The sequence below is a fragment of the Rattus norvegicus genome, chromosome 3, assembly GCF_021556685.1.
Source record: "Rattus norvegicus strain SHRSP/BbbUtx chromosome 3, alternate assembly SHRSP_T2T, whole genome shotgun sequence".
In the NCBI taxonomy this organism is placed as follows: domain Eukaryota; kingdom Metazoa; phylum Chordata; class Mammalia; order Rodentia; family Muridae; genus Rattus; species Rattus norvegicus.
The window spans coordinates 53,445,589-53,462,687 of record NC_141536.1 but is presented as its reverse complement, the minus strand read 5'-3'; the positions used below and the strand labels follow the sequence as shown (position 1 = coordinate 53,462,687).

General features: G+C 43.6%; 1 protein-coding gene across 1 annotated transcript in view; it reads left to right on the top strand.

Annotated features, from left to right (window-relative positions):
• The window catches only part of Lrp2 (LDL receptor related protein 2), a 157,788-nt gene that overhangs the window by 110,512 nt on the left and 30,177 nt on the right, over window positions 1–17,099 (top strand). The window contains 12 exon segments of the mRNA NM_030827.2: window positions 1,238–1,439; window positions 4,360–4,655; window positions 5,017–5,533; window positions 5,967–6,119; window positions 6,545–6,715; window positions 7,543–7,766; window positions 10,589–10,766; window positions 11,810–12,006; window positions 12,638–12,883; window positions 13,788–13,916; window positions 14,814–14,933; window positions 16,668–16,784. Coding sequence (NP_110454.2) covers window positions 1,238–1,439; window positions 4,360–4,655; window positions 5,017–5,533; window positions 5,967–6,119; window positions 6,545–6,715; window positions 7,543–7,766; window positions 10,589–10,766; window positions 11,810–12,006; window positions 12,638–12,883; window positions 13,788–13,916; window positions 14,814–14,933; window positions 16,668–16,784 — 2,550 coding nt within the window.

Sequence of the window (17,099 nt, the reverse complement as noted above, 5' to 3'; positions counted from 1 at the left end):
AGTTATTGCCAGCAGAGTGGAGTTGCTACCTGAGGGGCTTAAGTTAGCATTGTCTTTCCCTCTTAGCATAGCAAGGACAGAGTTCCCTGTGCTCCTGTTTGGTAGTGAACTCACTTGTTGTGGCCAGAGTTCTGTATCTGCTCTGTCATTGATGACTTACATGAACTATTTTCTCCCTTTTTTTCTTTTATGTCTTGCTTGGGATGAGACTGAATAAGTATTCTGAATCAGTATCTCACCCCTCCCCACTCCCACCCCCAGTTGCCTTTCTGGCAACTTGGGCCAACCTTAACTCTTTTCTTTGTTAGGGTGGTGCTTGCAATAAATATTCAAAAGCCTCAGCTTTAGAGGAGAAAGGTCTCTTTTGGCTCTTAATCCGTCTGACTATCTGACTTTGAGATGTCCAGTTAACCATTTTGAACTAAGTTTTCTCACCCGTTAAATTGGCGTGAAAATACTAATCTCACTATGGCTACAGTGGAATATGAAGCATGGTGTTAAAATATAAGATATTTGTTCAATCCTGCAGAGAGGGGTCAAGGACACCACAAGAAAACCCAAGAATCAACCAACCTGGACTCACAGGGGCTCCATAGAGATTGAATGGTCCATCAGGGAGCCTACCTGGGTCTAACCTACGCCCCTCTGCATATATGTTACAGTTGTGTAGCTTGGTCTTCATGTGGGATTCTTAACAGTGGGAGCATAGACTATCTCTGACTCTTTTGCCTGCTTTTGGGACCCCTGAACTATTGGGTTGGCTCACCCAGCCTTAATATTACGGGAGGGCCTAGTCTTACTGCAATTTGATATGACGTGTTTGGTTGATATCCCTGGGAGGCCTGCCCTTTACTAAAGGGAAATGGAGGAGGAGTGGATGGGAGTGGGGAGGGAAGAAGGGACTGGGTGGAGAGGAGCAAAGGAAAACCGCATCAGGATGTACTATATGAGAGAATAAATACATTGTAAAGAGGCACTTGTTCAAATTTTAAAAATGGAAGTCATTTCTCGAAGCCTTATGGGAGAAACGTTTTTATGTAAATCTCACAGAGAAGTTTTTATGTTGAGGTTTTGCTTCTGAAAAATTCACACTCACACAATTGAGATTAGAGCCTTTAGAGGTATTTATAATATTGCCCTGCCCGTATGGTTTGTCAGAGCGTTAAAGATTGTAAGAGTGTAGAGATCACACGAGCATTTCTGAGCTCTGAGGGGTTCTTGTCTGCTTTGGTTTCAGAGCTTCAGAACTGTTCCAGCACTCAGTTTACCTGTGTCAACAGCAGACCTCCCAACAGGAGGTGCATCCCACAGTACTGGGTCTGTGACGGTGATGCGGACTGCTCGGACGCCCTGGACGAGCTGCAGAATTGCACCATGAGAACCTGCTCTGCAGGGGAGTTCAGCTGTGCAAATGGACGATGTGTCAGGCAGTCATTCAGGTGAACTGGGGTTCGAACACATCCCTCTACACCTTAAATACTCATAGGGGCAGGACTGACTCACACGCTAGGAACAATGGTCACAGGGCCTAGTGACCATGATCCTCTAGGCTATTCAAAGAAATGTTCGGAGTCTTTTGAAATCCAGGTCAGAAAAAGTGTTTTAATACGTAACACAGTAATACATGTTTTATACTGATGTAGTTAATTATGTGTTTTTATGGATGACGTGGTCCAGGAAGATCCCAGGGTTCTATAATGTAGCTATCAGGTGGCCTTCCACAGAGGGGTGAGGGAAAAGAATGAGTTAACTTGACATTAGTTGGTGAGCCTCCTCATCTTCTCCTTGGGGGCTGGCATGGCTCTAAAAACTGTTTCTGTATTTGCTCTCTGCTATAAGAAAAAGAGTGCACTTGGCAGATGGGATAGGGGGTTTCCGGAGGGGAAACTGGGAAAGGGTTAGGTTACATTTGAAATGTAAATACGTAAAATATCCAAGAATAAAAAGTAAAAAGGTGCTTCAGTTAGAAGAGAATCTACCACAACCTTGAGTGATCAAGGCAACGAGTGTTGAATGTCAGGTGAGAAGGCCAAAGCTTCTGGAAGTAGGGATTCTTATGTAGAACCTTTAAAATTCTTGATACTGTCTCGAACAGATTCAGCCCACAGTGAGCTGCTTTGGGGAATCTTGGGACTCCCTGTGGTGTGATTTCTTACCACTTTCTCCAAATGGGTCTCTTAAAATGAATGTTGTTTTTATAGTGTCCAGCCTCTTAACCACCGTATGTAGTAAATCTTTGAATAACGAGACTGAGAGAAGCCTCAATCAAAATAAGGCAACCTAGAGAGGAGTTTGCCGATGGGAGAGGGTATGCGATCCTGTAGACCTTCCCTAGGTATAGGCACCAGGCATTCGGATCTGTGGAACTGAAACAGAGATGCGGGGCCCACTCCAGGGTTAAAAAGCACAGGGCCTCTTTCAAGCACCAGGATTCACCAGGTTTCCATGGCTAGAGAAGGAGATTGAAAGGTCAGAGCAGCAGAGGCCTTGGGGGGGCAAAGATAGATGCTGAGACAGGTCTGGAATATGGGATGGCCAAGATTTTATGTATGATGGTATTGTGAAGAGGAAAAACCAGTCATGTGCTATAAAAGTTGAAGCATCACCAGCGGGGCCTTAGCATGCAGTACAGTGAGTGGCAGTGAGTAAGGACAGACGTAAAGCGTATTTGTAGTTGGTTATTTGGGTGGTCAAAGAGAGTCATCTCCCTGTCCCGTTCTAGTCTAGTCTAGTTAATCAGTAGTCAGGTCTATCATTCTTAGGTGTGAATATATCTGAAAACCCAGGACTTTGTTTTGATTAGACTGGGTTGTCTCTGCTTCCCTTTCTATAGTTCCCCCCCACCCCGTGCTCCCATACCCCTCCATTTCTATGGTCTTCCCCATCCCATACCCCTCCCTTTCTTTTATCTTCCTCATCCCATACCCCTCCCTTCCTGTCATCCCCTCTATCCTGTACCCCTGTACTTCCAGGTTTTTACTGACTTTTCACTGATTTTTTACTGATTTTGGTCATCTTTCTCTTTTCTTCCCTTCTTTCTTTTTCTATTATCCTTGCATTTTCTTATTCCTTCTTTTTTCTTTTTTTCTTTCTCAATTTCTTTTGGCAGTGCTCTAGCAGGATAAGAAAACAAAGCAAAACAGAATAAAACTTCTCTGGAAACCTGGACTCTAGGGCCCGAATCCTGTATATCTAAGTGACATCAGAATAGAGTGTGAAACCTCTAGCCTGGTGGAGTGTGTGCTCCCCCATTTGGCACCGTGGGACAAGGGGACAATTTCCTTGACACACTGCAGCAGTGCTAGCTGAGGCTGGGTTGTGGCAGGAGTGCTTGCTGGAGTAATGGAACTCACTTATGCCAGAAACCTGGGGGTTGGCTCGTTGTGTAAGACGTGAGCTAGATAATGGGAGACACTGATGTCTCGGAGCATTTGGGAAGTACTTGATTTTTCTGGAAAATCAAGTAGGCTAAGTCTGTTTTCTTTGATCAAGGCTTTCTTCATAGATCTATGCCTATGCCTTGGGTTTAAATTGTATTGGCAGTACCCTAGGCTTGTGAATGGCAGTCCTAGTTAGCAGGCATGGTCAGTGCATAGCTATAAGACTCACTAGATTCATCTTTGGTACCTTAATATTGCATGACACCCTACCCTTAGCTCCTGGACCTCCTTCCATCATCATTGAATTATCATATATTAGCAGTATCTATATTTATCCTAAATTCTTTTATACATATGTTAAACTGTCACCATGACCCTGTTTAGTAAGCATGGCTTTTTATGGGATCTCAGAATATGAGTATGACTTAAGGTATTCCCAGGTACCCTTAGGACCTGGGAATGTTAGGCATCAGAATTAAGACTACACCATGCAAATTTGCCATTATTTCCTGATAATCCACTGCTTTTAATCTCCTTCCCATTACCATGACTAACTCACATATCATGAAAGGTCCCAGTAGAATTATAAGAAGAGGTCTGCCGATGGGAACATTACTCCAGTGGAGAGATAGGTGTTCTGAAAAGGTACTATCCAGCAACAATTCTATAAGACACAAAATTCATGCTAAGGACTTGTATATAATGTATCCATCTGGGTAATTCCAGTGTCCATAAAGCTGTTCCTAGAGTTACAAGTGTAGGAATCAAGTTATTTGCCCTATAAAACAGTGGGTGAACAAACCTACACTCACATTTATTATGTAGCCACCAGCACCAGGGTAAGTCATGAGGATGGCCAAATCACGGATTGTCCCAGAGTTGGAGATTGGTGGGGGTCAGTGGATATTTTGGAAGTAGGGTGCTAAGGCATCGTGAACTTGTTAAAATGGTCCACGTGGTCCTTTGTCTTGTAACGCAGGTGTGATCGGCGCAATGACTGTGGAGACTACAGTGATGAGAGGGGCTGCTCGTACCCACCCTGCCATGCAAATCAATTTACGTGTCAGAACGGGCGGTGTATCCCTAGGTTCTTTGTTTGTGATGAGGACAATGACTGTGGAGATGGTTCTGATGAGCAGGAGCACCTGTGTCACACCCCAGAACCCACATGCCCCCTTCATCAATTCCGGTGTGACAACGGGCACTGCATCGAGATGGGGCGAGTCTGTAACCATGTGGACGACTGCTCAGACAACAGCGATGAGAAAGGCTGTGGTGAGTATGGGAGGGGGAGGGGAACTGTGTAGATTTGCAATCCTTTAAGGTCTCCCAGGACTCTCCATTCTGTCTTCTGCAAAGAAAATGTACAAAAAAAAAATCATTGCTTCCTTATGAATAGAGAGAGGTATCTTGGTGTACCAGTTAGAGCAGTATTCAGAGTGTCCTTTAAGAGAATTGCTCAATAAGGTATCTAGAATGAAGAGAACATGGAGGTTCTCAGAGTAAGTTCTTGGCTTGCTTTTCATATTCATCTTTGGGAGAACTGGCATCACATGGTACAAGTGTTGATTTTGAGTGTAATTATGGGCCTATGGCTGATATTTTAGGTTCTCTAGTATCTGTCTTTTACCTGCAGGCATTAACGAGTGCCTAGATTCTTCAATCAGTCGCTGTGACCACAACTGTACAGATACCATAACTAGTTTCTACTGTTCCTGTCTCCCTGGCTACAAGCTCATGTCTGACAAACGCTCTTGCGTGGATATTGACGAATGCAAGGAGTCACCCCAGCTCTGTAGCCAGAAGTGTGAGAATGTGGTAGGCTCCTATATTTGCAAGTGTGCCCCTGGCTACATCCGTGAGCCAGATGGGAAGAGCTGCCGGCAGAATAGTAACATCGAGCCCTATCTCATCTTTAGCAACCGTTACTATATAAGAAACTTAACTACAGATGGCTCATCTTACTCCCTGATTTTGCAAGGATTGGGCAATGTTGTGGCCCTGGACTTTGATAGAGTAGAAAAGAGGCTGTATTGGATTGATGCAGAGAAGCAAATCATTGAGAGGATGTTTTTGAATAAGACAAACCGGGAGACCATCATAAACCACAGGTTAAGACGTGCTGAAAGTCTGGCTGTAGACTGGGTCAGCAGGTAAGAATGCAACCTCTGGTATGGGTTCTTGGTTTTCTCTCTGTTTTGGACAAGGTTTCTTTGTTGTTGACCAGCATATGCCAGACTAGCTGGCTTGAAGAAAGGACACTGGATTGGCAGAAGTGGACCATTGTGCCCTTGCTTTGCATGGCTTCTGGGGATTCAGGTCCTACTTATCCAATGAGCCATCTCTCCAACTTTGGCAATTTGTAAAACCATTAGAAATTCTGAGTGTTTCAGGGCAGTAGGGAATTGGTTCTTTCAACTTAGGTGTGTAGAAACTTTTGATAGCCTTTCCTGTTTCCCTGTGTCCTCTTTTCTTTGAGGCAGGTGCTATGGAACAGAAGCGTGTATGAGTCTCAGGGAGCTCAGATAGGAAACTGGACATATAAAGAAAGGGGCTATCATCATAACTGCTGTCTTTCCATTGCAGAAAACTCTATTGGTTGGATGCCATCTTGGACTGCCTGTTTGTCTCTGACCTTGAAGGTCGACACCGCAAAATGATAGCCCAGCACTGTGTGGATGCTAACAATACCTTCTGCTTTGAACATCCCAGGGGAATTGTCCTTCATCCTCAAAGAGGGTACGGCCCCTCTGTAATCTTGGGCCTTTTCCTTCATGTATTCAATCGCTTGTTCATCTAACTACTTATGGACCAGTATCTTGCTGGGATCTGTCTCTGTTTTCCTGCTTGGTGAATGGGTTAGGGCAATGATCAGCGCTGCTCATTATCAGCTGGACTCTTGTCCTTAACTTTTCAAATATTTTGAGTCACACTTGATTTGTATGCGTGGGAAATTGTGATATTTCTTTAGTGGACTCCTTATATCGAAGCCACTGAGATCCAGAATTCACTTTGGGGACCATTGTACACCATCCTTATTTATGGATAATTTTTCCCAGCTCTTTCTTCTCTGAGAGACTCTGGGATGGGAACTTCATTTCTCTATGGAGAATATCTGTATCTTTTGGTTTCAGGGTCTGAACCTTCTGTGTTTGCTCCCACAGGCATGTCTACTGGGCAGATTGGGGTGTTCACGCATACATTGGAAGGATTGGCATGGATGGAACCAATAAGTCTGTGATCATCTCTACCAAGATAGAATGGCCCAATGCCATCACCATTGACTACACCAACGATCTCTTGTACTGGGCAGATGCTCACCTGGGTTATATCGAGTATGTACCTTGAAAAACAAAAGACGAACTGAGTAACTAATTACAAACTAGGAGGGCTCAGCTTTCGGAGGATTCATCTCAACAACTGCGTATTCATCTTCCAACTGGCCTGTGCCCTCAGAGTCGCTCTGAGCTCCCTTCTCTTTTGTAAGACAGGATCTCATGTACAGATTGGCCTCAAGCTTTACGTACAGCTAGGGATGACTTTCAGTTTGTATTAACTGAGTTATATCTTAGCTCGTACTACTACAGGAAGAGGCCTGGAGCTCTATAGAAATGATCAGAAAGAGAATGGTTAGAGTTTACAGCTAGTGAAGACAGGCTGTCAGGAGCCTGGCAAATTGATTCAGCATTTCGGAGAGTATTGTAGAGGACCTGGCTTTACTTCTTCCTGGAGCCCACGTGGAGTGGTTCACAATCTTTTGTTACTTTATCTTTAGGGGATCTGATGCCTCTGGTCTCTGAAGGCATCTACATACATACATAAATACATACATACATACATACATACATACATACATACATACATGCACACACACACACACACACACAGAGAACTAGAAAACAAGAATGATGCTTATCTCAGGAAATCAAAGGTGGTCAATGGGTAGAGCTAGCATAAAATATTATTAACCCGTACCCAAACCACAGCTAGGAACTGGTAATTCTTTCAATATCTGTGGCTATTTCATTTTTTGAGTATAGCTTTTAAACTTTTATGTCATTTGCCATTTGTTTGGAGACCCAGAGGGGTAAGGGCTTCACTCACGGGTCCTGAAGGACATTCAGAGGAGAGGGTACTTACACACCGTTCTTCCTCCTACCAGGTTCTCTGATTTGGAAGGTCACCACCGACACACGGTGTACGATGGATCACTGCCTCACCCCTTTGCTCTTACGATTTTTGAAGACACTGTTTTTTGGACAGATTGGAATACACGGACGGTTGAAAAGGGAAACAAATATGATGGGTCAGGTCGAGTGGTGCTGGTGAACACAACGCACAAACCCTTCGACATCCACGTGTACCATCCATACCGGCAGCCGATTAGTGAGTAACTGCTGGGCTTCGGGGCAGTTGTTTTTGGGAACAGGATTTACAGGAACTTGTTGACACTTGTTAATGTTTTCTTTGAAACACCTTTCGAGAATTAAGAGGAATTCATTTCTCTTCTTATACATCAAGTTTATGTTTTCCAGGGTTGGGCTAGAACCCAGGCCCTTGTGCTTGCTAGATGATCGCTGTGCCAATGAGCTTCATTTTAAGTTCTTAGCTTTTAGACTAGGTACGTAGCTTAGGGTGGCCTTTAACTGACAAGTGACCTCTTCTTAAGTGAATGACAAGTATTCCCATAGTTAGTATTTTGGTGGGAGGACTGTTGTATTTTAAGGTGAGTTAAATATCAACTTATTTTACGCCTAAATACTTTAAAAAATAAGGGCATTCTATATCTCTATCAGTATGCAATTATAGTACCTTTAACAATTATCCCTTGATAACAAAAGGTTTAGAAGAAAACTGTAGTCATTATGAAGCAGTTATTATATCTCTGCTCATGGCAGCATGTTTTGAGTCACACAAATGTTTTTATTCTCATCTTGTGAGAAAATAAAGGTGGGTGGAAGAGCTTACTCTATTCCTTGTGAACTTTTATTCTGATTCATGCAATTAAAGTTAATTAATCTTTTAGAAATAATGTGGGAGAGATTTGAAGTATACTTCTGGGGGTGCGTATTGGCTTTTCGGGGTCTGCTTTGTTGTGATGTCTTGCTAAAATCTTCTGAGGAACTTTTTCCTTTTTAATTTTGTTATGCCTTGACTAGCTCAGTTCCTGTGCACTCCTAAACCTCTCCGCAGCCAGAACATTCTTCTCTCCAGCATTCCTGACTTAACACTTAAATATATATTTCATCTTGTTGCTCTGGCTCCTTCTGGGTGGCCTCCTTATTGTTGCTGCCCAAGATGCTTCTGGACAGCCTTTCTAGGAGCTGCTTTCCTCCTTGTACCTACATTTTGGCCATAACACTCTTCTGTTCCTTTTTGGTATGGTCTGTCCTATCCCCTTCTTCTGGCTGAGATCCTTTCTTTCCTCTCCCTGTGTTTCTTCTCCTGGGAACCTAGAAGTCGTCCCACCCTACCCCCCTCTTTCCCTAGCTATTAGCCGTTGGCTCTTTATTGATCAATTAAAAACCCAATTAGGGACAGAACCTTCAGCATTTGGATTTGCAGATTCCCATTTTGGGGGGGCTGAATCAAGACAAAGCATTAGAGGCAATTCCCAACATCCCACCCTTTCTGTGTAAATAGGAAAAAAGGCTCTTCTCTCAGATATAAATTGAGCACAACCAGAGCAGTTATGTAAAATATAAACTATGATATACAATTAACATCCAGTCCATCATATTTGCCAATTAGAGAAAGCATTCTATCATCTATCCTAACTTAAAGAACTTACAATATTATACCTGAGTTATGTTCCCTAATTTCTTATAATGTTGGAGCATCTGTCTTCAGCCTTCTGGCCCAGAACCATCTATCTGGTAGACCTTGAAATGGAGCAGGAACTATGAAGGACTAGTCTGCTCTGTCTTGGCAGAGCTAAACTGTCAACTGTCCTGCATTGTGTGTCCTTTCCTGGATAGTATTTCTTTGTCTGTAGATGAATAGAGCAGTTTTTGTCCAGAGGCTACCTTGCCATAACTGGAGCAACTCTATAAGGAGGTTTTGATGCTCAGTTTCTCCCTTGAAGGGGAATGGGGAAGCTGTTAGGAGCAGACATGTCTCATTGTCAATAAATAAGGATAATGTCTCATTATTCTTAATAATGAAATAGCATTAAATGTCACATTCTGTGGATTTCTAATTTTTTGAAGACTATGTAAAGTATAGCTTAACTACTCTTAGCCATTTCTATTTGAGTATTATTGAAAATATTTTACTACAATTAAATCAGAATATAATATAACCGTGAGATGACTACCTGGCCCTTAGCTTGAGTTATTTAATCATCCTAAACAGTTTATTAGGACTGGGTCTAAGCCTTGTATTTTTAAATGAGTTGCAAGGCACAGTGCCTATTTAAGAGTAATTAATTTCAAATCTTGTATCAATATAAGAAATTTATATCAATGAAAACTTTAATTCTATATCAATATATAAATTCTGTACCAATTTTTTCATCACCCATATTTAGTAGGAAGAAGTTGTGGAGTGTCATCACCCCATTCTCTTGGGTTTGGGTGTCTGGTTATGGTTATTTTACAAATTATGGATAGGTTGTCATTTTAAGGGATAATTTGGGAGTGGTCATAATTTTGAACACGGGAAATGTATGGGATGGATTACTAAATTCATTCTTGAACAAAGTACTGTATAGCTGTAATCCTACATTGGTAGAAATCTCTATAATTGATATAAAATTGAAGTTATAATTTCTAACATTTGACAAACTTAGAGGTAAAGAGAAATGAGAGTTATTACCATAATGGTATTCAGTATCTCTTTCTGCATGTTAATATTCTTCGTACGGTCTTTGTCTCTAAGGGGAGACCGAAAACCTTACACTGTGCAGCTATCCATGCATGGCTCTGGCATCCATACTTTTGTTGTCCCAATTCGTAGGATGAGAGAGAATTGATATATGAGTGACTGGGGGATCACAACTCATACTTGAAATCTGGCACAGAATGAAAGCGGTATTCTTGTCTACTCTCCCAGGAGAAGCATCAAACCCACTGCCTGCGTTATTTAAGCGCTGGCATAATGACAGCTAAGGGGGAAACATTCCATGTCCTGCTCTACGTGCTGCTGATTGGTGTTTGACACTCAAGGCAAATGACAGTAGACACATGTTTTTTCCTTCTCTTCCGTAGTGAGCAATCCCTGTGGTACCAACAACGGTGGCTGTTCTCATCTGTGCCTCATCAAAGCGGGGGGGAGAGGATTCACCTGCGCGTGTCCCGATGACTTCCAGACCGTTCAGCTTCGAGACAGAACACTCTGCATGCCCATGTGCTCCAGCACGCAGTTCCTGTGTGGCAACAATGAAAAGTGAGGCGTCTGCTCGCTCCCCTTTTCAAATTGTCTCTCAGTGGTCCAGCTGAATTCTAATTTATTTTCCTTCATCTTTATTAAATTGGGTATCTCTTATTTACATTTCGATTGTTATTCCCTTTCCTGGTTTCCGGGCCAACATCCCCCAGCCCCTCCCCCTCCCCTTCTATATAGGTGTTCCCCTCCCCATCCTCCCCCATTACCGCCCTCCCCCCAACTATCACATTCACTGGGGGTTCAGTCTTGGCAGGACCCAGGGCTTCCCCTTCCACTGGTGCTCTTACTAGGATATTCATTGCTACCTATGGGGTCAGAGTCCAGGGTCAGTCCATGTATAGTCTTTAGGTAGTGGCTTAGTCCCTGGAAGCGCTGGTTGGTTGGCATGAATTCTAATTTTAATTTCAGAAATAATACTATAGTATAGGCTATACTAAATTACAGTCCCACCATCATGAATTCGGGCTCTTGTCTCCCCATCCTCGCCAGTCTTTGTTGTCTGGTCTGTTGATGGCAGCCATTCTGATTGGGGATTTGGTGGTATACCTCAAGGTAGTTTTAACTTGCATTCCCCATGCAAATCCCAGGATGAAACTCTCTGTTCATTTTCTTAGCCCCTTTGTTTAGCTCATTGTCATTTCTGCTTTCTGGGTGTCACAGTTTACTGTAAATTCTGGATGTGAGCCTGAAGTAGAGCTGACAAAGACTTTTTCCCGTTCTGTGCACTGTCTGAGGAAGAAATAGCCCTCCCCTTTTCTATTTGTTAAAGCTTGATTTTTGGTCCAGGATGTGTTCAAATGTGGAGAAGGCTCCATGTGGCTGTCATGACATAAGCACTCAATAATCCTTGGAGTCTCCCAGCTTTCCCAAAGCTACTCCAATGTCTTCATTCTGGTAGATAATCATGTGCTTTTTAAAAACGTAACTCCATCTATCTCCTCCCCGCCATCACTTGGGATTCAGTATCTAATGCCTTTCCATGTGGACCTTGCTTGGTCAGTGGCCCTCTATGAGTTTCCACAGGCTTTACTTTCTGTGTGCAGGTGTATCCCCATATGGTGGAAATGTGATGGCCAGAAAGACTGCTCTGATGGTTCTGATGAACCAGACCTGTGCCCACACCGCTTCTGCCGTCTGGGGCAGTTCCAGTGCCGGGATGGCAACTGCACGAGCCCCCAGGCTCTGTGCAATGCTCGCCAGGATTGTGCTGATGGCTCTGATGAAGACCGTGTTCTCTGTGGTACGTTGGGTTCCTTTTCATAGCCTTCTTCGTCTGTTTCTGTAGCTGATTATGTAAAATCAACCCAAAATCTCATTCAAAAAATTTGGAGAAAAGTTAGGGCCAACCCTGTATGTATTTTAATAGAGGGTTTGAGTTTTGAACTTTTAAGGTCAATAGTAAGTTACCTAGATGGCTGGTCTTCCTCTGTGTGCTGGTTGCAGAATCCTCCTTGAGCCGACATTGAGAAGGAATCTTCCTCTTCACTTTAAATGAAGACTGTGTTTTCTCTCTTAATAAATACCATTCCCCAACTGCAAACTAAAAACACAATGTTAAAAGTAGCAATCACAAACCTTGGAGACAATTAAATGATAAAAGAACAGAGTTAGAAGGTGTTTAGCATCTGGCCCCCCAGTTCTGTGTGAAGAAAAGGATGTGAATTTGGGAGTCTAATAAAGGCCTGTTAGTTATTCTAATAAAAATAACTCTCCCCGTGTAGTCGTCATTGTTACCAATAGCTACAGTAGAATATAAGCCCAGTGAAAGGAAGTTAAATGGCTTTCTCTAGACCCTACCAGTGTGCACTGGGCACTCCCATTCTTGACAGCTTCTCGGCTTGTAACCAAATGCCCCTCCCCCCCGTTCGCAGAGCATCACCGGTGTGAGTCCAACGAGTGGCAGTGCGCCAACAAGCGTTGCATCCCACAGTCCTGGCAGTGTGACTCAGTGAACGACTGCCTGGATAACTCAGATGAGGACACTTCGCACTGCGCCAGCAGGACCTGCAGGCCCGGCCAGTTCAAGTGTAACAATGGTCGCTGTATCCCGCAGAGCTGGAAGTGTGACGTAGACAATGATTGTGGAGACTACTCCGATGAGCCCATCGACGAGTGCAGTGAGTTCCCTGGGGTGGGCCATGCAAAACCTAAGGCCAGTAGACAAGCAGGCGGGGACACATCGCTCTGCTGCACTGTAAGAGAAGGGAGCATCCTTTCTTGTCTTTCCCACAATCTCTATCACTACAAGATAAAGCAGCATCGAGCTCATATTTGTAACCAGGAGCCTGCGTGTGGCACGGAGTTGTCCAGCCATGCAGAACGTGATACACAGCACACATGTGATCTCGTGTGAGAAACACTGAGGTTAGGAAGGTGAGGCCCCTGCATTATAGGCAAACCGAGTGAGACACAAGTTAAATCCATGGTCATATTACCCCAGAGCCAGCATTTCAGTTCAAAGATTTTACTTCAAACCAGGTTCGTGCCCTGTCTTTATTGCTGTGAAGAGACACCAGGACCACAGCAGCCCTCGTAAAGGAAAGCATTTAATTGGGGGTTGCTTACAGTTTCAGGGGTGCATGGCAGCATACAGGATGTGGTCCTTGAGAAGTAGCTAACAGTTCTACATCCAGGTCCTCAAGCAGCAGGAAGAGCGAGTGACCCTGGGCCTGGCTTGAGCTTCTGAAACCTCAAGGCCCACCACCGTGACACACTTCCTCTAACAAGGCCACACCCACTTCAGCAAGGCCACGCCTCCTAACGGTGGTGCTCTTTATGGGCCTTTGGGGGCCATTTTCATTCAAACCACATGTCCCTTCCTGTCTAAAGTACATCATAGCCCTAATGAGTGGTACTGAGATAACAAGATCACACCTAACGGAGTTGCCCGTTGCCACAGTCCGTTTAGCGGTTACGGGGCAATTGCTGGTCGCAGGCATCACGTGCACAGCGAGGAGCCTTCTGGTGCTGTTTCCAGCAAGATCTACTTCCACTCTCATTTCTTGGTTTCTTCCTTTTCAGCGACCGCTGCTTACAACTGTGACAACCACACAGAATTCAGCTGCAAGACTAACTACCGTTGCATCCCGCAGTGGGCGGTGTGCAATGGTTTTGATGACTGCAGGGACAACAGTGATGAACAAGGCTGTGGTAAGAAGGGCTCCGGGGCTGGGGAGGGTCGAGGGAATGGTGGTGTCAAGCTCTGGCTGCTCTCATAAGGACAGATGTCCCATGTCTTTGACCTCTGGAAAGGAGCTTGGAGTTGCTGGGGGAACTTGATTCATGTCCTCTTAAATGACATCTGGTCCCAAAGCAGATAAGTAAAGGAAGTTATCATCAAGACGTTAGGAACATGCTTCATTTCTTCCAGACGTACAGACCTTGCTCCCGCATGACACGTCTAAATGGCCTGTCTGATCTCACAGATGGCACAATATGCCACAAAAAGGGGCATTTCCAAATCTGGATGTGTTATTCCATGACCGCGATACTCAAAGTGTCTTGATGACTTCTCTGATCATTTAGTGGGTAGCTGTAGTCACTCTGGCATCAGACAAAAGGACAAATTTAATGCAAATTGTCAAAATTAGGAATATAGCGTCTCTTGAAGCCGAAGTATCTGGATGTATATGATTTAGAGAGAGAGAAAAAAAGATAATAAGACTGGGTCTAAAAACTAAAGGTGGTAGAGTAGGATATTCTACTGACCCCATTTTAAGCTCCTGACAGTATTTTAGCTTCTTGATGCCAATTACAAACTTGACATCACATTTTATGTTTAGAATAGTTCCTATAAAAGGTAATAACGGCCAGGTCCATGCCTTTCTTTAATCCCTGAGGCAGAGGCAGGCAAGGCAGCCAAAAGATACTCTTCCTCCTGCAAGGAAATAAACTTACCTTCAAGGTAGAAGACAGGCTAGGGTTAGTTAACAGAGGGCATCCCTATGTCTGGGTGCTTCAAGGATATGAAAACATCATTCTCAGACTATGCCACAATGAAGCCAGGACCCTAGCTTATGAAGTCTTAAAAATGACTGTGCTTTGTAGAATCGGTGCCATGCCATCCTTCTGGGGATTTCCGGTGTGCGAATCACCACTGCATCCCTCTCCGCTGGAAGTGTGACGGCACTGACGACTGTGGAGATAACTCGGATGAGGAAAACTGCGGTGAGTCCTTAGGGTTTGTGACCCCCGTGAGCCGCCCGGGCTGGGATATCTGAAATTTAACTGAGTGCATCATCATTTTCCTTCTAAAATGCTAATCAGTCATGCTTTGGGAGAAGGTATCTGTGAGGGGGCATTTGATTAAGTCTCCTTTGGTCTGTTTCTTCTTCTAAAAAACAAATGAGATGCTTTCTGATGAAGGATGAATTATAAAATAAGATGAATAAAACCAAAATAAATAAAGTAAGAAAAGGTGCTGATTCTAGGGACCTGTATCGAAAGCTTTTTCTCCAACAAGGTTCTAATGGCAGGAGAAGGAGTATTTCTGCATTTGCATACACACATGCACACTTACATATACAATATACATACACATATACATACACATACACATACACTTACACATACACATACACTTACACATACACATACACACACACGCACACACATACACACACATGCACACAGACACATACACACACACGCACACAGACACATACACACACATGCACACAGACACATACACACACATACACACATACACACATACATACACATACACACATATACACATATACACACATGTACATACACACATGCACACACATACATACATACACATACAAATGCACACACATACACACACGCACACATCCATACACACACAGATACACACACATGCACACACACACACACACACACACTCACACACACACGGTTATCACTCCTGGAATAGGTGACTGTTTTATAGCAGTGAGTATTATTCAGTAATTATGACCATTAGCAATGGAATATGAGTCTGAGCGAAGGAAGCCCAAGGACTAGATCACGTCTAACTCAGTATTCAGTTTTGAATGAGAAGGCGTGTTTGTTAAATAAGCCCCAGTCATCATTTATCATCATTGGCTCATGATATGTTTTCAATTTCAAGTTTCTTTTTAAATGTATCCTTTTCAGCTTTAGTTGCCTTTTAGTCTTTCGCTATGGCCAGAGGCCATCGGAAGACTTAGGGTACTGGTTGCACCTACCAGTGTCAACCAGCTAAGACTTGTTACACGAAAGAGTGGTCTGGCAGGTACTTCTCATCCCTGTGGGAGTCAGAAGGAGGAAGGTCATAAGCCCTAGGGCTCCTTGGTTCATAGTATGAGTTTAAGGCCAGCCTGAGAAACTTAGTGAGACCATATATACATACCATTTGTGTGCGCATGTGTGTGTGTACATATATGTATGTATATGTGTATTATGTATATGTGTATATATATATATAGTCTAAGAATGTAACTCAGTGTTAAAACACTTGTTCATGGATGATATCCTGGGTTCAATTCCCATTGCTATTAAATGAGCAAAAAGATAATAACGTTCATTTTGAATACTGTCATTGGTTATCTAGAGTTTTGCAAAACTTCTGAACGGTCATTATGGATTTGAAATCGAGGCATAAAATTTCTTTCTTTCTATCTTTCTTTTTTTCTTTTTTCTTTTTTTGAGGCAAGGTCTCACTATGTAGCTCTGGCTGTCTTTGAACCCAGTATGTAGACCAGGCTGGCCTCTGCCTCCCAGGTAATGGGATTAAAGTCTGTGCTACCATGTCCAGAGAGGCATAGGATTTTGTTTTGGGATGTGACTGGATCACAGGACAGAATTGGGTATCCAAGGGCCCAGGCCAGCTCCCAACCCTGCCTCCTGGGTAGGATTCCCAGTGCACACTGATAGCCAAGTGCCTCTCCCTTTCAGTTCCTCGGGAGTGCTCAGAGAGCGAGTTTCGATGTGCTGATCAGCAATGCATCCCCTCTCGATGGGTCTGTGACCAAGAAAATGACTGTGGAGACAACTCGGATGAACGGGACTGTGGTAACTATCAGGGCATACAGAATCTTCCACTGTGACAGTGTAGGGACAGTGTTGATGAGGCTCTTCAGTGTGACATAAGTGATTTTTGTAGTGTTAAAGTTCCACCTAGGGGCTGGGGATTTAGCTCAGTGGTAGAGCGCTTACCTAGGAAGCGCAAGGCCCTGGGTTCGGTCCCCAGCTCCGAAAAAAAGAACCAAAAAAAAAAAAAAAAAAAAAAAAGTTCCACCTAACATGCTCTCTTCTGCACTTTCTGTTCTTTACGCTTAACTTACAACAGTCCGATTATAGTGATAGGAAAATAAGAAGGGTGTCTGT